Source organism: Helianthus annuus, chromosome 7, assembly GCF_002127325.2.
Source record: "Helianthus annuus cultivar XRQ/B chromosome 7, HanXRQr2.0-SUNRISE, whole genome shotgun sequence".
Taxonomy (NCBI): domain Eukaryota; kingdom Viridiplantae; phylum Streptophyta; class Magnoliopsida; order Asterales; family Asteraceae; genus Helianthus; species Helianthus annuus.
In genome coordinates, this window is record NC_035439.2 from 143,430,452 (window position 1) to 143,455,745 (window position 25,294).

Here is a 25,294-nt window from a genome sequence, read left to right on the forward strand (position 1 = left end):
TCATCGCAACTCCGATCTTGATACCCTTTCTAAAGGTTTATTATGTTTACCGCACTAATTCATGATGAGGTTTAGATCCGACACACTCATCCCTATACGGTTTTGGCAGATCCATGTTTCAACAAAGGTCACCCACTAGACAGTAATGAATTTGGCAGGAAAACTAGGTCCATCTATTTGTGCATTCCTTTGAACTTCGAAAGTCATTCGACCATATACTCAGATTTCAAACATGCATAACTAGTCCCTCATCAATCATCATAGTGCCAGAAGCATACACCTTTAAAATTAGTTTTTCATACACGCGTACATTAAAAGTTCTAATAAATGTTGATAATTTTACGAAACCACCCCTAATTATCAATAACAACAACAATAACATTAATTATCTATATGATTTACTAGTGGTGGCAAAGTGGGCAAGTTTGATGGGTTTGGGTAATGGGTCAAGATGGGTTTGGGTTAGGATGGGTATAGGTCAGGATGGGTATTTTAAAAAATGGGTTGGATGGGTAATAGGTCAAGATGGGTTTGGGTTAGGATAGGTTTGGGTTAAGATGGGTTCTAAAAAATAAAAAAAAAATCTGAAAAATTCTAAAAAATCAAAAAAATTATAATAAATAAAAAAAAATTTCTAAAAAATCAAAAAAATTATAAAAATTCTAAAAAAATTCTAAAAAATCGTAAAAAAGCCAAAAAATTCTAAAAAATCAAAAAAATTCTAAAAAGTCAAAAAAAATCTCAAAATTAAAAAAAATCTAAAAAATAAAAAAATATAAAAAGTCATAAAAATTATAAAAACCCCAAAAAACTCTAAAAAATAAAAAAAAAAACTAAAAAATAAAAAAAATAAAAAATCCAAAAAATTCTAAAAAATAAAAAAAATCCTAAAAAATCATAAAAATTCTATAAAATCAAAAAAATTCTAAAAAAAAATTAAAAAAATCAAAAAAATTCAAAAAAATCCTAAAAAATAAAAAAATCTAAAAATAAAAAATTCTAAAAAATAAAAAAAATCTAAAAAATAAAAAAATCTAAAAAATCAAATTTTTTTAATTTTTAGGATTTTTTTATTTTTTATATTTTTGGGTTTTTTCGATTTTTTTTATTTTTTAGAATTTTTTGATTGTTTGTAGTTTTTTTTTACTTTTTATGAGTTTTTTATTTTTTAGAATTTTTATGATTTTTTAGAATTTTTTGGATTTTTTTAGAATTTTTAATATATTTTAGTGTTTTTTTGATTTTTTAGAATTTTTTTGATTTTTTAGAGTTTTTTGGATTTTTTAGATTTCTTTTGATTTTTTCGATTTATTTTGATATTTTATGAGTTTTTTTTATTTTTTAAAATTTTCTATGGTTTTTTAGAATTTTTTTTTTGATTTTTTTGATTTTTTAGATTTTTTTTGATTTTTTAGAATTTTTTGGATTTTTTAGATTTTTTTGATTTTTTGGAGATTTTTTGATTTTTTTAGAATTTTTTATTATTTTTTAGAAATTTTTGTTATTTTTTTTGATTTTTTGGAATGTTTTGATTTTTATGAGTTTTTTTATTTTTTAAAATTTTTATGATTTTTAGAATTTTTTTGATTTTTTATTTTTTTAATTTTGTAGAAATATTTCTGATTTTTCTTTATTTTTTCTGATTTTTTTGATTTTTTATAATTTTTTTAGTTTTTAGAATTTTTATGATTTTTTATAATTTTTTAATTTTTCTAGATTTTTTTATATTTTTTAGAAATTTTTAGAATCTTTGGATTTTTATGATTTTTTCTAGAATTTTTTGAATTTTTTAGAATTTTTTTGATTTTTTTTATAATTTTTAAAATTTTTATTATTTTTAAACGAAGAACGACGGGAGTGTTGGTGCACTTGTGTCTGTACTTTGTCTGTATTCGGTCTGTATATAAACGATGTCCAAAGTTAGTCTGTAAGTTGACCAAGTCAACTATCCTCCTAGTTTGACTTGGTCAATCTGTTTGTAATATGCTAGTCTGAATCGAAGGATAGCCTCGAAGGATACTGTTGATCCTTCGAGGTACTCGAAAGATATGCTTCGAATTGTTGGACCTCGAAGGATCATCCTTCGAGGTCATTGCTGGTCATTCGAACATGTTGTCATCGATAGATGATCCTTCGGACCATCTATCGGATCCTTCGACCAAGACCTGCTGTGTATGGGTATAAATACCCATGCAGTGTGTTGGTTTCAGTGGACACAAGGCAGACACCAAGAGAGAAACACTTAGAGAGCATTCTGCTGAAAACACACACACACACTTTGAGAGTTTGCAAACTGATTGTAAACATTGTGCTTGTAACCGGAACCTTCATACGTATTAATACAGTGGTGTTAATCGGTGAACTCTTGTGTGTTTGTTTCTCTACTTGCTTCATCCCGGTTTGCTCGCTAGCTTGGATTCCGCACTCGCTAGTGAGTTTGTATAACAAGGTTTAGTTTTGTTCTCGATCCTCCGAGAAAAGGGACCTACAAGTGGTATCAGAGCTTGGCTCTTTACCTTGTTTAAAACCGGGTTGTTCAAGTTCTTGGTGTGTTTGAACACTTGGTTTAGCACCCGTTTTTGGTGGTTTTTCTTGCTTTTCTTAACTGAAAAACGGTTTCTAAACCTTCGGGAGTGTTCAAGGTTGGTTTGGGTAACTTGAAAACGTGTTTTTAAGAGACCTTGATTTTTCCGGCCATTTTCCGATCATATTTCCGGCGACTGGTTGTGGATAAGGTGTTGTCCATTTTGGGAAAACTTTTCAAAGTTTGGTGAAAAGTTGTGTCTGCACATACCTTCTGTCGAAAGTTGTGCACCAACCCATCACCTTTCCCACCTACCCGTCAACTTTGTGTCAGTTGTGTCAGAAGTTCCGAAAGATATCCTTCGACTTCAAAAGATCATCTTTCGATCAGAGACAGCTCGAAAGATTAGCATCCTTCGAGTAGTCTTTCGAAGTCTAAGAATTATCCTTCGTGTTTGGAATCTTTTCGAAAGATAGTAGTTCGAAAGATAAGGATTCATCTCGAAAGATAAGGATCTTTCATTGTGAATCTTTCGAGATCAGTATTCGAAAGATAAAGATCTTTCGAACTGTGAATCTTTCGTGATAATTGGTCGAAAGATAAGGATCTTTCTTTGTGAATCTTTCGAAGTGATTGTTCGAAACTCAACAGTGATCTTACGAACATTGTTGATCCTTCGAACAGGTCGTGATCTTTCGGACAGATTGTATCTTTCGGTTCTTATCTGTTTTGCACTTAACAGTTGTGTTTGTGTAGATTTTCAAGTGGCATTTTACAAAAATGAGTTGTACAAGTCCTTGGGATTGGAGTTTGAACTCACAACATACTCAAGAACTAACCTCTATTGCAGATTGGGCAAAGAGTATGATTCCACAGCCATCAATAAGTGCAAGTCAATGGGGATTGCTGTTGAATCAATATCAAAACATACAGAATCCTGTAGTAGCGAGAGGAGAAGGATATGAAGCTATCAGAAAGACACGTCATGATCTGTTGAAGAAGAAGTTTGAATCATTTCAATTTTTAGAGAATGAAACCCTAAATGATATAATTACTCGGTATTACCGTTTGATGTGTGAGGTGTATTCTGGTGGTGTTAGTGTCTCTCAACAGGAAATGGTAGCACGTTTTGCTGATGCTCTACCACCAAAGTGGGGTAAATTCATTGAACAGCTGAAGCATACGGGTACTCTGAATACAGTCAACATCTATGAATTCATTGAGAAGCTGGAACACAAGAATGACCAAGAAATCCGGAAAGCTCAGCGAGCTCTTGTTTCTCAAAACACAGAAATGTATTTGCCTGGTTTTGGTCCTTCAGCTAGTTCTAGTTCTGTTCAGCAACCGAAGCTTCAAACTGCTTTTGTGTCCAATACGAGTTCCTTTCCATTTCCTCAGTCAACAGCTGTTTCACAACCTCAATTCGATCCGAGGTCGTGCATTCCTGTCCCAACACAGCCACAACCACAACCTCAAGTTTCCACAACAAAACCTCAATTTGACCAAAGCGTCGATTGTGGTACGGATATACAGTTGGGAAACGGTGACCAAACAAGAACTGCATTTTACGTTGAGATTGTCAAGAATGTCGATGATGGTCAATCTTCGGAAGATGATAACAGTTCAGGATACAGTGGCAGTTCAGATGAAGAATCCAATCTGAATGAAAGAATTGATTCTGAAGCTAATGATTTGTCGAATGAGGCTGACAAGAAATCTGGCTTGATCGAGAAAGCTGATGCTACATCGAAAGAAATGGAGAAGATTCTCACTGAAGATGGATCTTTCTCTTCTCAAACTGTCTCTATGACTAATGTCACAGCTTCTTCAAGTCAGGTAAAGGTTGAAACTCCTAGCATATGTAGTGAATGTGCTAAAATGAAGCATGAATGTGTTGAATTGAGACGTGAATCTGAAACGGTTCATAGTCACAATCAAAGTTTGGTAATTGAACTGGCCAAATGCAAAGAGGCAAACATGGCGTTAACTCAAAACGAAAAGGAGTTTAAAATTGTGATTGAAACTCTAAAGAAAAGTGTTTCCGAATTGAACAAAGTTGTGTATCATAAACAAGTTAGTATTAACGACTATATCAACCTTGTTGAGGAAACCAAAAAGCAATTAGCCATTGCCCAATGCGAGCATGATGCGATCAAACAAAAATTGGATAGTTATTCTAACTCCCAATTTGTGCTTGATCACATCATCGAGGTTCAACAACCGAAAGGAAATCAGAAGGGGATAGGATATAAGAAATGTCCGCCCCCTTTGATGAGCAACTATACCAAGATGCCCGATGAAGAGGAAATGCCTCGGTATGAACCTAGTGTACCTCTTGATGTTGAGGAATTTGCTACTGGCCTAGGGTTCAAACCGGACAATTCATCGGAGGGCTCATCTGATAACAAAGAAAAGTCATCATGTGCTTCAAATCAAAGTCCTCCAACTATTGAGGAATGTGATTCTTCAGATGATGAATCAGATGTGAATGACCAGGATGTATCACTTGATGAGGCGAAAGGAGTAGAAATTCCAATTGAGAATCATATTCTTTGTGATCCTCCTACTCCTGTCGTGCAACCTGTTGCCAAGAAAGTGATAAATCCTATCAAAGATGTCAAGAATGACAAAGAAAGTGTGTTTGCTGTTAAAAGCAATAATTTGTTGTACACTTTGGTCGGAGATGTTAAAATTTATTCAAACAATGATTTTCCAATTAAAAATGTCAATCCATCCTTGATTGATAAAGTTTTTGAAGATAACACAAGCAAGTTTTTGGGAAAGACGATCCCTGGAGTTACTGTAACTCAATGTGATCCAATTCCAAAGGCTGAAATCAGAAAACAATTTGGAAATCAGAAATCACCGACAAAGCAACAACCAATTGCTTTTAAGGGTAAACAACAACAACGAGCTCCAAAGCCAAAGGCTAAGGTTGAATCAAAAGGAGCTCATTACAAGAAGAAAGCAAAAGATGTTAAATTTGTAGCATCAAGGGGTACGGATAAAATTGAGACTTTTGAAAACAAATCAAACACCGATTTTGTACAAAAAGTCAAGATTTTGAAGCGTAACAGCGATAACAATTACACCCAACACACAAACGGGTGTGATGAACGAGCAAGTACCTCAGGTTCTACAGGTTCAACATCTGCCAGTCGAACAAATTCTCCTAAGTTTGGTGAAAGGAGAACTTGTTTCAAATGTGGGAAGTCTGGGCACATCATTAAAGATTGCACAAACTTGCCCAAACCAAATTTTGTTGAAAGAACTCCCTCTGAACAAGGTCACTCACAACGTCGTACTGTTTCTCCAAAACATGATAAACGCACTATTAAAGAACAAGAAACAAAACAACGACGTAAAAATGTAAAGGTGATCGAAAAGGCTTTAAAACCGGAAACTGTTAAAAGGAAACCTAGTTTGTCACAATCATTAAAACCAGAAACTGTACATAATACACACTCTGGTAAACGAAAACAAACTTGGAAACCTAAAACAGGTGAAGGTTCAAGAGGAGGTGTTGTGCTTGAAAATTATCAGGAAATTGAAATTACATTTCTTGATTCTCAGGGGCAACCCAAGTCTATGAAGGCTTGGGTCCCCCTCTCCAACTAATCTCTGAGTGAGTGTGCAGGAAGTTCCAGGAGGAACTATCGATAGTCATAGGATTATTGATAGTGGAATGTCCTTGCACAAGATAGGCGACAGAAGAAATTGTTGCCTTTGATGGAGAGAAAGAAAAGAAAAAGAAAATGTGGTTGAATGATGGTGCATAATTCGACCAAATGAAGAACATGCCAAAATCGGAAAATCAAGAGTAAATGGCATTAAGGTCAAGCAAGAGTAAACCAACATCGGAAAATCATTTTTTTTGTAAATATCTTTGTGTGTTTTTAAATTTATCTTAGTTTATTGATTTTAGGGGGAGTAAATCCAAAAATCTGAAAATCCAAAAACATCGAAAAATTTCAAAAACACAAAAACAATAGAAAAACAAAAATGAGTTTCCTGGCGAGCAAAAGAGAAAATGATAGTACATCAGTGGTCTATCCAAACCTCTTTAAACCTTAAATGCAAAACGATAAGCAGCTCTATATAAGATGTATCGGTAGGCTCACAATCATTTTAAAGTGTGCAGGGTGATATAAATCTTAATCGACTGAAGACCAGGTGGGAACCACTCATTGGCATATGGTCTTAGTACCGAAATTTCGTTTGATAGATTGCCGAGGTTCTGAGATATTCGGTCTTTATGCTGCTTATCATCTGGGTATCATGGTTGTATCTTTTACCGAGAGATAACGGGGACGCAAGTCTAGATCTTCCATGATACCATACATACGTGTACATAATACATACTGCATTCGACCTCAATAAGTGATAAACAATCACATGTCCAAAACAAATAAGTGATAAAATATCACATTTTATCCGGGTGTCAAGTTCGTCTCTCTGCTGTATGGAAGTACTGACCTGTTCACGGACTTGCACCTGTGCCCTCATGCATATGAAAATCAAGTTCCTCATTTATAAGTGATTATATCACATAGGGCTTGTTTTCAAATCAAAATAAGTGAGTATCTCACATTTTATACGGTCAAACAGATGATAATCGGTATACTCACCGGTAAGATGAACTCTCGTGCATACCTTGATACGGGAATGTGTCGTGATGTGGATGAACACCGGTCGGTAAGTATAAATCATACCTTAACGTATCCCCTCGCCATGATTACATCTGATAAGTTGAGCTTAAGTGGACAACAATACCGATAATTGTTATAGGATGCCTATCTTAATGTTAACTAACTGAACAACAAGAGTGTTTTGGCATGACCGTACACTGATATGATTCTCTTACCCTCGAAACTCGCAAAAAGAATGTTTGTATATATTTATTTATTTACTGCTTAACTTTTATTGTTTTCTTTTAAAAACAGTTTCGTCGTTTGGTGCATATCAGCACGACATTAGCGGTGATGTCGTTTGATAACACTCAAAGGATTTTAAATTGTTGTCTTTTACTTTCAAAAATACCAAAAAGATTTTAGGCGTGTTTTAACATAAACTTTATAAAAGCCAAAAAGATTTTATTTCTGCCTTATTTTCGATCGTACGATGTTGGAGCTCAAGTCTTCGTTACCTGAAACCTGACTGAAAACCGAACTGACTAAATCTTCATAAACGGTCAAAATTTGCAGATTTTGAAAGTTAAAGACTGAAATTGACAAATTTATTAAACTTTCAAACTGTCGGACGGTGTTTGATTGTGACATGGTCATTCGTGTGTCATTTGCTTATGCTATGTTCCAAGCAGTTGTTCTCATTACGCGTTTAGATTTCTTGCATGTGCAGATTCTAAAGGCTAGGAGAACATGGTCGATGACAAGCTTTGGAATGAAGACACGACGAGAAGGCGCTCAACTGATGAAGATGATCGAGTTGCCGCTGGCCATCATCAACACCACAAGGATCTCACTTCATAAAGTTAAAGTATTTCACGAGCATAATTCAAGGGGGAGCTTATGTTAAGGGGGAGTTTGTCAACACACTTCCTACATGATACGGGTAGTTTGTTGATACACTCTCTGCTTTCAAGACGTGAAGACTTTGAAGATCCTCCGACATTGAAGACTTGAAAGGACATCAGAGTTTTGGTAACTCGAAGACCAAATACCGTCGAAGTTCGAGACGAGTCTACAACTATAGAAGATAAAGACAAAGCTACAGCCAAGGGGGAGTTTGTTGGTGCACTTGTGTCTGTACTTTGTCTGTATTCGGTCTGTGTATAAACGATGTCCTAAGTTAGTCTGTAAGTTGACCAAGTCAACTATCCTCCTAGTTTGACTTGGCCAATATGCTGTAATGTAAAGTGTCTGAATCGAAGGATAGCCTCGAAGGATACTGTCGATCCTTCGAGGTAATCGAAAGATATGCTTCGAATTGTTGGACCTCGAAGGATCATCCTTCGAGGTCATTGCTGATCATTCGAACATGTTGTCATCGATAGATGATCCTTCGGACCATCTATCGGATCCTTCGACCAGACATCATAGGCTGGGTATATATATACCCATGCAGTGTAGTGTGAAAGATTAGATGCACACTTAGAGAGACAGAAAGTTAGAGAGTTGAGAGCATTCTGTCCGAAACTCACACACACACACATTGAGAGTTTGCAAACTGTTTGTAAACATTGTGCTTGTAACCGGAACCTTCATACGCATTAATACAGTGGTGTTAATCGGTGAAATCGTGTGTGTTTGTGTTTGTTCTTGCTTCATCCCGGTTTGCTCGCTAGCTTGGATTCCGCACTCGCTAGTGAGTTTGTATAACAAGGTTTAGGTTTGTTCTCGATTCTCCGAGAAAAGGGACCTACAGGGAGAGTACTACGGGAGATATCTACGAGTAGTAATTAGTTTAGTGATTTTATCTTATACCCATCCTGACTCGTTTGGGTTTTATCTCATACCCATCATGACCTACTCTTTTTTCTTATCCACCACTTTATAACCCATCCTAACCTAGTGACTAATTTTGTTTGACCCATCTTAAAATTTAAAATACCCATATTAACCCAAAATAGAATGGATGGACTTGTTTTGCCAGGTCTATGATTTACCAACCATGATAAACAGTGTCACATGCTAGTGAAAATTTAATTTCGTTTATCGTAGTTGGTAAATCATGTAGATAATAAGTAGGACCACCAAGTAGGCAACCATATGTTACTCTATAAGTTTAAGTTCAAGGTTAAGTAAACCACTAGATTTGTGTTAATTAAAGTCTTCCATTATTGAGTCTTTGCTTGAGAAAGCAAAAGAAACTTACTTTTGCCACAGTGATTGGAGAAAATCCCACAGAGTAATAGACAGTCCCACTTTCACCCCAAGCACACAACATGATTTGATGCCACTCAATTCACTACTAATCTATCATGTTATGTGTTTATTGTTAGATATTTTAGTGTAATCGGGATTAAGTTAGTGACCAAAGGGAACTATAATATACATCGAACAAGTTAGGAAGTGCGGAAATGCACGTTTGTTCGAGTTGTTATAATTCCAAGTATTCGGGCGGAGCCCCGAATGGGGGTTCCAAGGGGGCACGCCCCCTTGGCGTGGGTCCGGCGGCAACGCTCCTGAGAGCGGGGTCTAAGGGGCGGCAACCCCTGGCGGGGTTCAAGGGGCAAAGCCCCGACTAGGGTCGAGCTGACAAAAAAATGCCTTAGAAAAATAATTTTCTAAAATTTCATCATATTTTTTTGATAAAAAATAAAGGCAGTTATGATGCAATTTAATTTAAAATCGATAATAACTCCCTAGTGGCAGTTATCTGCAATAATCCCCAAAATTCGATTTGACTGTTCTTGGTCATACTCTAGTTCATTCACGAATTTTGCAACACACACATGCTGTTTGTTCGATTTCTCAATCAGAGTTTATCCGATTGAATTATTCGGAAAAACAACCGAAGTAATTTGATCTGATAGTGACTATACGCCTCTCTGATTATCCGTGTTTTCAATAAAGTTTTTCAAAAAAATAGTTCTTGCCTAATATTTGTTCAATAAGTGTGGGTACCACAATTAGTGAAACGAAAATGACGAGTGGATTGCAAGTCTGATTGGCAAAAAGGTGACAATAAACATGTGCAATTCCAAATTAAGAATGATTATCTTTTTTTAACGGCTAATTTCTTTAACCCCTGTTGTCCGTCGGACTTGAACGACTAATTTCTTTAATCCCAGCAAGTCTGATTGTGTAGCTTTAAGTTGCTTTGGGGCATTGTATATGCACCATTCATCACATGACTCGTGTTAATCATACGGTTTTATAATGTGAAATTGCATTAATGATACTTAAATTCTAGAGCTTGCTTGTGGTTTACCTCGATTGAAGTTATGCTCACCACTTGACATCAACGATACTTAACTTCCTAGGACTCCTCCTTTGTAGTAGTGCCTCCGTCTTTGCCATTCATGCCTTCGGATTTGCTAAAATAGTCCATAACGCATATGCGTATCAAAGATCCGTAGATGAGAAAGAGTGAGAAGTGTTAAAGATCGCACATATGAATCGAACTATTTGAGGGGTGTGTGTAGTATCATTACATAACATTAAATTTTTTACAAGAAGCAATTGAAAAAATTAGAATCGTTTATTACTGAGTTATCATTGGTTACAAAAGTGAATGGCAATTTTTGAAAAAAAAAACACCAATTCTCTTCTTACATCGTATAGAAAGACCTTTCTATCCGATTGCTTTCTTATATGACATGTTATAAACATGACATAAATGAAAAATATTAGACCATTCATAATGGTTAATGCCCTATAAGGGGTATTTTCCGTCATATCAGCATTATAACGCACGTTCAAAAACGTGTAATTGTTAATGCCCTTTCAATCATTACTTTCCATTTTTTTCTCCTCATTTGGCGTTACACCAGACCCCCCCCCCCCCCCCCCCTCTCGTCTTCATGCCGCTAACGCCTAGGGCAAATGTTAGGGACACTATCAAGCCCCTATAATGCACATTACACATGGTTTGAAATATAATGAAATATGAAACATAAAAAAAGTATGGAAATTTAGTATGAGATATGTGGATGCCCCATGACTTTTCACTATAATGAAACATAAAAAAGTAAGGAAATTTAGTATGAGATATGTGGATGCCCCATGTCTTTTTCACTATAGAGATGTCTCATGTGACAACACACACCCTAAAGATCTCAAGAATCTATACCCTCCCCCACCACCTGATCTCCGCATTCTTCAAAGGTCACATATTCGTCCACCACTCATCACCATCACTTAGTCACTTTCACCACCACCTCTCACCATCATCTCCACCACCGTATTCAAATTCATAATACTTCTTTCTTTTCATACAAACATATCCCGCTCATATGTATAGAAAATATTATGAATGAACTTAAGAAAAGTTAAGTACACGAATGGTCTTTGTGGGCAATGGGAACTGTCTATTAGAGCCGAAGACCATTCTAATACCCTCGAGTGAACAATAAGGACCATCCATAGCGACACACTCTTCAAAATATATCTTAAATGCATACAAATGGTGACCGATAAATGTTGTAAATCCAAACCGACCAGTTCGATCAGTCATGTTAGTTTAGTTAATGTATATTCAATTCAATGAAACAGTGGCAAATCAAGATAAAGGAAAAGGTATAAAAGAAAAAGATCAAGACAACACGACGAATAAAGACTATGAAAGATCTATGTTATGGAAACACTTTCAAAGTTTCTCAATGAATCAGGACAGAAATGAACCAAGTACAAGCACATCCTCTCCCGATAGACTCGAAGCTCTTCATAGGCTCCCAAGAAGAGATCCAAACGTTCCAGTGAAGAATGAAACAGAAGTTAAAGGTCTTACCTGCCAACATTAAGGGGGACAATGTTGGAAGAGAATGTTTGGCAATTATGATAATTATCCTAAGTAAATATTATGTTATGCTATATATGTAAATGTAGAGGTAAGGTTCTTAAGGGTGGTGTGGGCGGCAAAGGGGTGCGGTAAACTTGGTTTGGCGCTCGGGAACACCGCCGCCAACCCTCTTTGCCGAGCGGTAAAGTTTCTCCCTCGATGACTGCATACCGATCGACAAAGGCACAATTTTGACCGTTGGGGATGATTACCAACGGCTATATAGCCGTTAAAATAAAAAATATATATATATATTTTCTTTTTAAAACGATATCAATGTGTTACAACAATCTCCGTTATTTTTAGCGGAACGAATTACGTTAACAACCATTTACACAAACGTGGTTATTTGCTCGTGGATGGAATCTACCCTGCGTGGTCCGTGTTTGTGAAGTCGATCCCATACCTCACGAAGTAGACGAAAAAAAAATTCAAGAGACAACACGAGGCAGCAAGAAAAGACGTCGAACGAGCTTTTGGTGTTTGAAGTCGAAATCGGGTGTATTGAGTCGGCCGATGCGAGCAAGAACCGTTAGAAAAATTAGGAGTGTTGTGTACACGTGTATTATTTTACACAACATGATTTTGAAAGACGACGGAAACGCGATAGCACCGGTACACATTCGGGATCCTTGGTCGAGCCCGCTCTAGATGATACGGTGTTGGACGAGTTGATGGATGAAGACACGCATTGGAGACTAAAACACGATTTCATGAATCATCTCGCAAGTAAAGATTTACCCCACCTTTTGGTCGATTCCGACGAACACTAGTTTAATTTATTTCAATTTAATGTAACTTTAATGTTTTTTAATTTAACGTAATTTTAATGTTTTTAATTTAATGTAATGTTATTCTTAATTTATTCTACATTTATTATATTAAAATACATGTTTAAATATTAAATATACTAGTTTAAAAAAATAAAAAAAGTTTATCAATTCATGAAGTGTCTAACCATTGCCAACACTTTTAAGCATAGTTTAAACTCTTAAGGTTGAATGACATGGCACACTCTCATTGGTTAATTTTGAAGTTTACCACTCTCAAGTGTTTAACCACTCCTTATACCATAACCCGGCTTAGACAGTTATATATTACTTATTGGCTTTTATATTAATATTTATTATTATTGCGTACTAGCCCACGAAGCCTGGCGCGTTGTAGTTTACACTACACTAGGCCGTGGGATTTAGGCTATCAGTTATAAGGCAGTTATGCCTCTTAGAAACCGGTGTCTTAGTTAATCACGTACACCTATTCGATACGTATAAGTATGAACGTTTATACGTATTGTAATCTAATCGTTTTCTTCAGTTTAGTTTTCCCTTTAAAATTCCCTCGATCTTTTCATTCATTCGGATACCATACTAAGATCAGTTTGTATTTTGTGTTCTTGTGCCCAATCAACAATTTTTATATTGTAGATGCATTGTAGTTTGTGAAACTTGTAGGCTTATTATGTAACTGTAACAAATATTTAGGAAAAATATTATGCATGAAATTGTAGTTTTACAATGTTTTTCACTTTTATACACTTTGTTTCTAGGCCCAGTTTAAGTGCACACATGTAGCACTTAGTTTTACTATATATAATAAGCAGTTTAGCACTTTAAAACTTCAGTTTCTTTGCACTTTGATGATCATAATATAGGTTACTGTCATTCTATTTTCCCCACCATTTTTTTTTGAACGGCAAATTTGGATCACTGACGGATCACTGGAGTATCATCGTGCCACCAGCGGAACCACCCGATCATATCCATCTCCACTAGGCATAATAATGCCTATACACCAATTCAGGAGAAAACCCAATAAATATGGGAAATACCCCCTTGTGGGAATCGAACCCGGGACCTATTGGTCCCAAAGTCTTATCCCACCCCCAAGATGCCACTAGGCTATAAAGCCATGGGCAAAACAGTTACTTTGGAAGTAACTTTCAACCATATGATCTCTTTGTCGACTTATGCAATTACGATATATCATTTATCATCTTTAGCTGCTGAAAGGACAACATTCTTTATGTAATTGGACATCCGACGGACTTTTGTTTGTTTCTTTTACTATGAAAACTTAGCTATATCCTCTTCGATCGTCATTGTTACTTAGATACTAATTAATACTTGGATAACAACCCTTAAGTCATCCCTCAGATCCACAAAGTCCTTTCCAAACAGTTCTAGTTTTTTGATTGAATCTTTGACTTACAAACCCATTTAGATCATAGTTGTTTCCACGTCCCATCGCGTTTCTCCAAAGACCTATTAGCTCCTTGTTGAGACCCTTGACCACGGGTCTCTTCACCCTACGCTTTGTGCAGGAGACTATTTCCCATTGCTAGAATCCATGACCTCAAGGTCGGAAAGCAACAACATTACTAATTGGTCCAAGGCCTGCCCTCGAAAAGTGTAAAAAGGAGTTTTGATAAATCACTAGTGCTTAACCAACTTCAGAATAAATGGACAAATAGGAAGTTGGGCCAAACTCCGAGTCATCTAGTTTCTTGACATGTTATAGCAAAATATTGTACTTAGAAAAGAGATTGTTCAATTATTTGATGCCAATCATTCAATCAAATAAGTCTACCAAATCTATACTATATATAGAAACCGAGGAACCATTGTTTTTACATGTATGTTTGGCATGGAGCTTTTAGGAGCTTTCAGGAGCTTCTAGCTTTAAGCTTTTAAGAAAAAGCTCCAACTCAATAAAAAGTCTTGTTTGGTTGAAGTAGCTTTAAGCTTTTAGGTTAGGAGCTTGAAGCTTTTGGTTGAAAATAAAAAGTCTTGTTTGGTTGAAGTAGCTTTAAGCTTTTAGGTTAGGAGCTTGAAGCTTTTGGTTGAACGCTACTACTAGTAGCGTTTAGAAGGAGCTACAAGCTTTTAGGGAAAAAATGACTATTTTAACCACTAAAAATAAGGAACTTTTTAATGCACCAACTTTCTAAATTTTTAGTTATGTCTATTTTGGTCATTTTATACATTTTATTAAAAGCTCCAGCTACTCTACCCAACACCAAATATATTTAAAATGCTACAGCTACTAGCTACCAGCTTCCAGCCACCAGCTACCAGCTTTCAGCTTCCAACTACCAGCCACCAGCTACTTTTGCCAAACATACCCGTAATCTACTTATTCTAGCAAAATTATTGAACATAAATAAGATTTCAATTCTAATTAATAAAGTTTATAATAATTATCAACAAAAGAGAGAAGACCCCTAAAACAAGGCAAACAAACCTAATATTGAACTGCTAACCCGATTCGAATTGAAAAAATGATAATAAATAAACTTACCATGGCTTAATTGCAAGTAGCAAAACTTAATAAAATTGATGTATGTAGTTATTAATTAACAAACCTAATATTGAACTGCTAACCCGATTCGAAAATTCGAAATCAAAATTCAAATTCGGTTTCGTTCGAATTTTGGGTTTTGTGATTTTGGTTCGCCTACTAAACCCCTTCAGGATCAACTACAACACATTGAAACCGATGTTCTAATTCGGCGTAATTTAGACTTTGATGAATAAATACTTGGAGGAGATGATGGTAAATCATTCAAAAATGATTTTCCCATATACTAGTATGTGTAACTTAACTCATGAACTTGGGGGGGGGGGGGGGGGATGTTTACGGGACAAATACTACCACTGTTCGATAAACACATGATTCGTTTGTAGCTTAATCATTATTAGTTTGGTAAAAGCTCTCTTGTAATTCAGTTCAGGTTGATTTAGCTCTTAAAAATACTCAAGTAGAGTTCTATCTCAAGCTCGATTTCACGAATCACCCAACGACCTGCCCAAAAATGAGCATTACAAAGTTGCGTTGCCGGAAGATTTTAGACAGCAATATACCAGGTCTTTCTAGGCTGTTTAAGGCTAACTTGGGAGCATCTAAAGGGCTGCAATCTTCATAGGAAATCTAGAACATAAAAATATCTAGGGCTGATCTAGAATGATTCATAAAAAAATCCTAGATATCTAGTTTTAATTATTTAAAAGATCCATGCAGTGGCGAAGCTTGAGATTTCCGACCGAGGGGTCGAAAACGTATATACCTAATAAAATTATAAAACCGGGGGGTCGAAAACGTATATACCTAAAACATTCTATACGAAAACTACATACCGGACAGTACTGAACGAAAAGTTCGGGTACAAAGTTGCGCCCCTGGATCCATGTAAACTACATATCCAAGATATTTGTACTTAGGAAAACTCTAGATTAGGAAAGATCTAAATACGTACCCACTAGTATAAATAGGTGATATGGTCTCATTTACAAATCACCTCCACAAATTCTTGTGTTCACCTTGTGAAGCTTAAGTGCTCTCTTGTAAACTCTCTTTGTAATCTTTTCTTGTAATCAATGAAGGTTTAATTGAATACCAGTCTTGTTATTTCGCACTTGTTCGCTCCCGAATCACTCCATTGTTGGGACAAAGGCTGATCTTAGAAAGACTCTAAGAACCGCACATGAGCTGAATTATTCACTTTGTGACATCGAGCTAGCTTGCTCGAATAAGTCTTCATCTTAGATTTTTCTTGTACATTGATAGTTTCATATTCTGTTACATATTTGAAATTTCTATAATACTTACTTTTTATTTAAGACTCATCAAGTTAACTTGCTGAGTCACGAGCTAAGTAGCACCGGAACGGGTACAGGATCGGGGTACGGGGAGGATACGGGAACGAGGAACCGCAAAACTCAAAATTCCAAGATACGGGTTTGGCAATAACAAATATAAAAAAATAAAAATACATTAAACAAATTCCAAAAATACTACATCTTCCAAAGGTAATTAATTATCAACTAGAATTACGACCCGCCGCAATGCGGCGGGAATTCTTTAGTTATAACTAAGTCGATTTAGGATGCGCACGTTATGTTAAACCTGTCAAACAGGAAAAAATAGACGATGTAAAAACGTTCACCCACACACGCACGTTGCGTCGTGTTAACTCGCGTTAGAACGAAATGTAAAAACGTTAAACCAAAGACGCACGTTGCGATGTGTTAAGTCACAAAATTTCGAATGAGCTATAAAGCGAAAAAATTTGAAAAATCCCCAAAGCCAAGGTTACAACAACGGAACAACCATATGAGTAACCATGTTTTCTTTGAAAACCCCCCAAAAGCCAAGATTACAACACATAAGTAAAAAAAAATCAAAGTGGTTAAATCGCAAAAGATTGAAATTTTTGAATTAGAAGTGAAAAATCAAATTAATTAAAGGGGTTAAATTACCAAAGATTAAACTTTAAACTTAAATTGTCAAAGATTAAAACTCTAGGGTTAAAAAGGAAACAAAGATTAAAACTTTAAGCTTAAATTGTCAAGGATTAAAACTTGAAGGTTAAAATGGAAAATTCCATTTTTTTTTTGAAACTCTCCCAAAGCCAAAGTTACAACCACCTTATGCTTAAAGTGGTTGCTTATTTATAGGTTATAATAATCAAACCATTTTTCAAATTCCGGTTCATCTAGTGAGAGATCGGCAATTGATAGAGAATTAGAGATGATGAGACATGAGAGTTTAGAGATTAGAGAAGCCGAATATGATATGTCTATTTATTTAATGGCCGGTTGTGGAATTTGAAAGGGTAAAAACCCTAAAAATAAATGGAAACGGGCTGGATACTTCTACCAGATACGTCCCCGACATTGGAAACGTTTAGGAAACGTCCCCGACATACCCATGGTGTTTCCGTCCCCGACAAGTACCCGAGACGGGTACGGCCACATAAATGAAGTCCCCGTGCTACATAGGTCACGAGCGTATTCCAGTTGAATACGAGCTCAACTTCCTCGCTTTTAAATAGAAGATTGTGATCCGGGCCAACTCTTTTGTGTTGTTATAAGTTCGAATCCAGGTTGATACTTGATAATAACTCGACTTTAACTTATTTGCTGAGGCTGGACCACCCTGAGATTTACACAATGCAGGACGGTGGATTTTTTGTATCTTAGCATTTATTGAATAGAAAAAGTTTTAGTGTTTGATTGGCAACTCACTTGGCCATTAGTTGTTTGGTTTCTTGCTGACTATCTGTCTACCAATTCAATTCGGTCACACACATATTATATCGGTCACATGCTCTATTAATAATCACGTAACCTAAAATGGTAATATAAATAACATATGCTAGTATATATAATAATAATAATAATAATAATAATAATAATAATAATAATAATAATAATAATAATAATAATAATAATAATAATAACAAAACTACATACATTCCAATTTCATTTCATAAGAAATTACAAACCAAAATCAAGACTACAAGACTATTGGAGAGTTAATATAATTATCAATAGACTCTTATATATAAGTAGATACAACTTTATGTGTTAACATATTGCAATTTATTTTATTTAACCCATGTAATATATAGGTTTTTAAATTCATAACTTATTTATTACTAAGTATATAACATTACTATAATATACGAGATTGTAACCTAGTCTTTCATATATGAAATTACTTTGAGGTTATATTTTTATCCAATTAAATAATTGTGTTAGGTATTATATACCAAAAAGTTGTCTTATTGCACATAGTAGTATGTTTGAATGTATCATTTTCTATTGGACTTGCAAACTTACGTGTAAATATCCCTATAACTATATTTTACAAGATTTGAATCTTTCATCTTTTAAATAGAAAAGAAGAACCTTATCATCACATCATGCCCCTTGAGGACTATTTAAAAAACTGTTTGGTAACTATCATTGTTTTCGTAAATTATCTTCGTTGTTATAATTAAAAGCTTAGCCTATTAAGGAATGTTTGGTATTTGTTACGAGACATACACTAGACCTATTTTATGAGACGAACACCACACCTATCTTGCACTTAAAAAAAAAAAGTTAAAACGGCAAACTAATCTATTTTCGATTACATTTATATGTGTACCTTATAGGATTTGATCCCCTCACTTTTAAGATAGAAAGAAAACACCATACTACTAAACAATACTTGTTAGGAATTAACATAGGCAGCTTTAACTGAAGGATCTCTTATCTTTCATTCATAATCTGAATAGGATAAGTGGATTTTTTTTTTTTGTTTGTTAGTGTTTATTGAATATAACAAAAGTTTTGTGCTTTGATTGGATAATCCAGTTGGCCATTTGCTGTTTGGTTTTGTTCGGCCTACCAATTTCAATTTGATCACCCTTACCAAATGCGGCACATGGCCAATTGCTCATTCATTCATTTATTAATATCAAAAGGTAAGGTGCTGTGTATATGATAGCGAAAAGTCAATATTAATTATTTTATTTTTAAAACAATACATATATCGTTTTTCTTTCACGTGTATAATTATCATCTTATTTTCTTGGAATATCACATGTATTTCATTTAGTTCTAGACATTATATCCTAAGTTAAGTAACTAGAAGTGTAATTATATTTTAAAGAATACGGTTCGGTACAAATAGAGTTACTGTATAAAACGTCTGAAGTGAGCAATTCACTAATTCTACATGTTGGCAAAATTGATAATATTTTCAACTTTGTATAACTAGAATGATTATATTAATTACTCTAGTTATAAGGTTGGTGATAATTACTCTAAAGTAATTACATAATTGCCCTCTAATTAATCTAAAGTAGAGTAATTATAATTATTCTAAGGGTATACGGGGCACCAGCGGGGAGTGGCCGCGGTGACCCAATTCCCCCAGCGGGAACACCGCCGCCATCCCTGCGGTGACCCAATTCGGGGTGTGGACTCGGGGCATATTCACCGATGAAGGAGAGGGGGTGATGGTGGGCCAGCCTCTTCTCAAACCAATCAAATAATTCCTTTTTTTTTTTAATAAAAAAACAAGTCACCTAATAGGAGAGTGGTGCCATCAAATTGGGGTGTGAGGGGAGTTTAAGAGAGGAGTTGACGTGGCACACGAGGATTGGTTATGCGTAAGAGAGGGGACTCCCCTCTTAGGGGAGTGCCCCTTACACCCTAAATATGTTTAACTTAGATCTGAATTGCTCTAGAGTAATTATATATAGAGTAATTACACGGCTACATAATTACGTTACTTGTAAACATAGTTATGTTAATTGTTTAACATATGTAGAGTATTAAAAAAGCACAAGAAGTTTAATTCATGAAACCAAACAAAACATTAGTACGGTTTGGTTTGGTTTGGTTTGGTTTGGTTTGGTTTGGTTTAGTTCAGTTTTAATTTTCAACAATCGGGTTTGGTTTGGTTTATAATTGTCAAATACCGTTACTAAGAGTTTGGTTCACACTTTTACTAAAAAAAATCATTACTAATGGTTTGACTCATACTAAGACCGTAAACACCAGTACGGTTCTATGTACATAGATATTGCATATCCATAGTTAAGTCATAAGAAGTAAACAAATAAATTACCCTGAACCATATTGTAGTCTAATTGAAAAATAAGTTTCTCATATATTGGCTCATACAAACTCTTCTAACTTACATATATACTCATAAAAAGATTAATGAATTTGTTTGTGGACTTAAAGGTACTTGACAAAACAAGCAAGGTTGACACAGCAAGACATCTAAAACTTTCTCTATACGCATTTACTCTACTTTATAACATAAGAGGTCATCTTGGTGATTTTAAAGACTCGACTTGGGATTTTCCTTGTGGACCTCTAGTTCGTATGAAAAGTCGGTATTCATCAAAAGTCATGGAGGGGTAGAGAGAAGGTGCCTCGGGTGTTAAGAGCTCCGGCGCTGGATGAATAAGCAAATCACTCTTTGGGTTATAGAAATACGCCAACGACACTCGCTCTTTGTTTGGATTCACTATCACCCTGTGTTCTACACTCTTGTATATAGCGTTGCTTATAACCTAAAAAAGCAAAATAAAAAACATGATATACAAGATAGGCCAAAGAGCCAAGACATGCTAATATACTATATATGTTCAGTATGACTATAGTTAACAAACTATTTAAAATGAAAAATCTTTTTATATCGAGGTGTAACCCCCCCCCCCCCCCCAAAGCGTCACAAGACGCAAAACCTTGCTCTATTAACACAAAATGGGTGATTGCCAAACCATTTGGCGACCTCTAAGGCCCCAAGTTTGTTGGTTTCAAAGCTTCAACACACAAAATTACACAAAGATAAACTCATGAATACGAAACTTATTTTCAGAGGCGTCTCTGATAATTCACGTACCCTTTTCAAGCTTGAAAAAATGTGTCTTTCCGTAATGTCTTATTATTATTTAAAAAATCAAATTAGTATTTGACTCAATAAACCTAATGACAAGTGAGCTAAATTCTAAACCATAAAAAATGATTTGTAAATGGGCCTATATTGGAATTGGTATGTGTTTACTATCTAAAAAATAACATATATATATATATATATATATATATATATATATATATATATATATATATATATATATATATATATAGGAGAAGGATCATTACAGAACACTAATTATTGCGAGAACAAAAAGAACAATTCTAAATCAGTAAATTTTGGGATTTAAGGTTCATATTTCTTGAATTTTATGTTTCTTACATTTATATGTGTATTATATATACATAAAAAAATCATATATTTTTCCCTACCCATAGTCTACATACATGTAGGTAATTTAGCCTACACATAACCTACATGTGTGTAGGTTATTTAAAAACTGAAGATTTTTCATATTTTGTTTTAAATTCTAGTGTGAGAAACGGTAAATCTTACATTTATAACATTTTCATTTACTTTTTAAGTTTTTAGGATTGAAAAAATGAGTGATTCATTTTGTTCTGTGTGTTCTCGCAATATTTAGTGTTCTGCATAGAACCTTCTCCTATATATATATATATATTTAAATCACATGCCACTCGAAATCACGAGCCTTGTGCGGAAGTCCTCTCCGCACACCATCAAAGCCGCCACTGCTTATTTTTCTGAAAGTTTAATATATATACAGACTAATGCAAACGTAAATAAAGGAAAACACTAATTATGACCACTTCTCCATTATTTGACTCAACTAACAAACACTAACCCACGTTGTATTTAAACCAATAAAAACATGTGACTAGTTAACTAAAATTATGCAACCCATTTGACCCACGAAGCTCCATTTCCGGTCCGTATCCATGACCCGAACCGGAAACGTCAAGATTAATCCTACAAAGTTTCGTACGTAGGTATGTTGTCGACTCAACTGGAAAGTTGCATAAAAAGTGAGTGATCGTCAAATGCAATGACAACCACTCATGCAAACATACTTAAGTTGTTTGGTGACCAGTTCAAACCTTGTACTGACCACTAACAAACCTGTCATACAAACATACTTGGGCCCTAGATTATTGACCACCCACTAGTGTTAAACCTTGAATGTTTTTTTTTTTCCCTCTTGTGATGCATGTGCATATATTTAATGTTTTTGTCGTACACATGTGAATTGCAATGTGCATCTTATCGGATATCTAGAAAGAAACAAGTGACAGCCACCATTAAATGTATGGCCCCTATTTGCACTAAAATAAGATTAACATAGATGATAGATCCTTTTCCCTTTAGGCTTTAAATGTGTTCACCTTTAAAAAAAAAATCTTAACAAAAATATTTACCTGAATTTGATCCCCTATATTGACTATGATCCCATGCCGAACCGGTTTTACTGTAATCCATTCTTCGTTTCGTCGGACTTGAAGCCCGCTAACGTTCTCATCGGGGAGGAGGAAGGTGATGCCGCCAGGATCCGAATGAGACGAAAGACCTAGGGTTAAGTCGGGTTGTGGGCATTTCGGATAAAAGTTTACCCTCAAACAAGCCCCAATGTCCTCTCCACCGAACTTGTTTTGAAGATAATCACGTCGTAATCCAAGGTTAATCGAAAATACCTCTAACAAAGAGTTACCCAACCGCACTATCTCCTTCGAGTATTCTTCCACAAGTTCCCTACATTAAAACACGCAAAATTTTAATGTAAGGTTTTAAGTTGTGAAAATAGAGCTATACGCTGCGTACAGAGCTATAGTTAGGGTTTATATACGCTAAATATATACATTAGGCTTAAATTGGCCTGACATGCACCCCGGGACCCACACATGTGAGAGCCTTATGCACCAGGTTTGCCATACATATCTATTATAGATATGAAGATAACACTTGCACAATTAATATATTGTTTTGTTTATACTTTTTTCTTGTGTTAAATGACCTTAAAGAAGATGGCTTATCAGGCCATTTACGGTGATCCTTTAACGAAGAAGGAAGATAGTGAAGAAAATAATAATCACTCCAATCAAGTATTGCTCCCTTTTGAAGCCCTAACCGGCTTCCATAACCTTCATAAGTTAACGGTAAATTCGCGTATTTTTGCTTCACCTCCATCGGCTCATGAAAAAACTCGCGCCAAATCTCCCTTACTCCGTCAACTAGCTCCGCCTTCAAACCATGATTAATCACCTGGAAAAACCCCCACTCGCGGCATGCGATGGAGATTTGGTTCTTCGTTGATTCACGGACAGTGAGATCACCGTCCGTGAGTCCAGACAAGTCTACAAGTGGTATGTTTATGTCCGAAAGAGATGAGTTATTAAGCGTAGGTCGATCTGATGGCGGCTTGATGTATCTTTCGGGAATTATTGATTCCCCGTTTTCGGATAAAGATTGCACCCGAACCACGGGTTCAGGCCAATCGCATGGGCAACCCATGTTTTTTTTTTTATTTTAACCGCGACAAAGAAAACTTTATTAGAAAAAAAAAACTAGCAAGAAGCCAGAGAAAAATATAAGGTTATAATGGAAAACCGATGAGCCGCAACAAAGAAAACTTTATTAGAGAAGTGCAAAAAGAAAAAAACTAGCAAGAAGCAAGAACAACAGTATAAAGTTACAATAAAAAACCGATAGAATTAAAATTACACCATCTAAACCATTTTAGAATGGAAAAAAAACTAGCAACCCATGGTTGATAAGAGGTTAGAGGTGGTGGTAAGAGAAGGGGAGAGGGTGGTTTTTATAGACTGAGGTGCATGGGAATATCTTCTATGTAATGAAGCAAGAAAAACGTGCAAATACTGTATATGGAATTGTGTGTGTTTTAGGCAAGTAACATGACTACAATCTCACAATTTATGAAAAGGAACCCCGACATGAATTGTGGTTTTGAAGTTTTCTAGTTTTTGATTGGGTAACTTTCATAAGTGTGTCAGCTTTATGAAAGAAATTTTTTTAATGAAATGTCAACTTGAAGTATTCATTTGTTTTGGTATATATCAGCTTATTGTATTGTTTTTTTTAATGTTTAATCTTTATTTTACCTATGTCTTTATGTCTTATCTTTGTTTTATTTAAGTACAAAATATTTTATGTACATCAACTCATATCCTACAGAATATTTTATGTGAGGATATGAATGGTTCAAACGGATAGGGTAAGAAGACAACAAATAATGGCAAAAAAGAGAGCTCCTAATAAACGATAAAATAATACAAACAATCAAATTAACAAAAACAAATATAAAATGAACGCAAAAGAGGACAAGTGGAGTTAAGGAAGACAATTTTTAACATAAACTAAAGTACTTAACTATAAAAAAAACAATTAACATAAAATATAAAGAATTACAATAGTGAAATAACATGGAAAAGAAAACTTAATGTTTCTAACTTTCACCCAGCTTTTGATTTTCTTAATCTTAAAAAAGTTAACATTGGTCTTATTTTAATTATTGGATTTCTACATCGTCTACGGTCCCCCATCTTAGACCTATGGTGCCCTCGATCTAGTGTTAGAGCTATTGTACACGAAGACAATGGATTAAAAGCATTGAAAAATAAAACTTTCTACAAATTAGTGGAACTATGATCCCCCCATCCCCCACCAAGACAAACTACAACACTACATCCTCTTTAATGTAAACTTAAATATCTAATCAATCATCATCTAATCCTACTTCAATGTAAACTTAAATATTTAATCAATCATCATCTAATCCAATTTTAAAATTAACACCTTTATTAATTAGGCCATGTATAGTGGTAACACCACGTTACCCCTTTTGGTACGGGTTATATGACAAATGACACAAAAGTACAAGAGGGGGGTTAATCAGAGACTGGGATGATTGTTTACAGCTCCTTGGCAGCACTAGTTTAGGTACCGGCTCGGACGTTTTGGCTTTGGAAATCTGGCAGCAATTGTGATCAGTTCACTGTTTCAGCCCTCGGCAAAGAACTCGACCACATCCAGCTTATTCCTGAAACTTTTGTGCTTCTGTGGCTGCATTGGATCCCCAAGAAAGTTAATTGCTTTCTTTGGTGTGTCGTCCAT

At 35.2% G+C, this 25,294-nt stretch overlaps 1 protein-coding gene across 1 annotated transcript; it reads right to left on the reverse strand.

The window, feature by feature from the left end:
- Positions 1 to 20,403: 20,403 nt before the first annotated feature.
- Positions 20,404 to 23,978, reverse strand: LOC110868970 (probable 2-oxoglutarate-dependent dioxygenase At3g111800). Its single transcript, XM_022118256.2, has 3 exons — positions 23,178 to 23,978; positions 22,585 to 22,915; positions 20,404 to 20,843 (listed from the first exon to the last, which is right to left on the reverse strand). The coding sequence occupies exons 1-3, from the start codon at positions 23,672 to 23,674 to the stop codon at positions 20,595 to 20,597; spliced, it is 1,077 nt and encodes a 358-aa protein (XP_021973948.1). The 5' UTR covers positions 23,675 to 23,978; the 3' UTR covers positions 20,404 to 20,594.
- Positions 23,979 to 25,294: the final 1,316 nt, after the last annotated feature.

What these genes read in the sequence shown, in the direction of transcription:
- LOC110868970 (XM_022118256.2), bottom strand. Translation starts at nt 23,674, where the DNA reads ATGGGTTGCCCATGCGATTGGCCTGAACCCGTGGTTCGGGTGCAATCT. An exon ending in GATAAGCCATCTTCTTTAAG is followed by an intron (nt 22,916 to 23,177) that starts GTCATTTAACAC and finishes GTTTTAATGTAG; the next exon opens with GGAACTTGTGGAAGAATACT. An exon ending in ATATAGGGGATCAAATTCAG is followed by an intron (nt 20,844 to 22,584) that starts GTAAATATTTTT and finishes TTGCTTTTTTAG; the next exon opens with GTTATAAGCAACGCTATATA.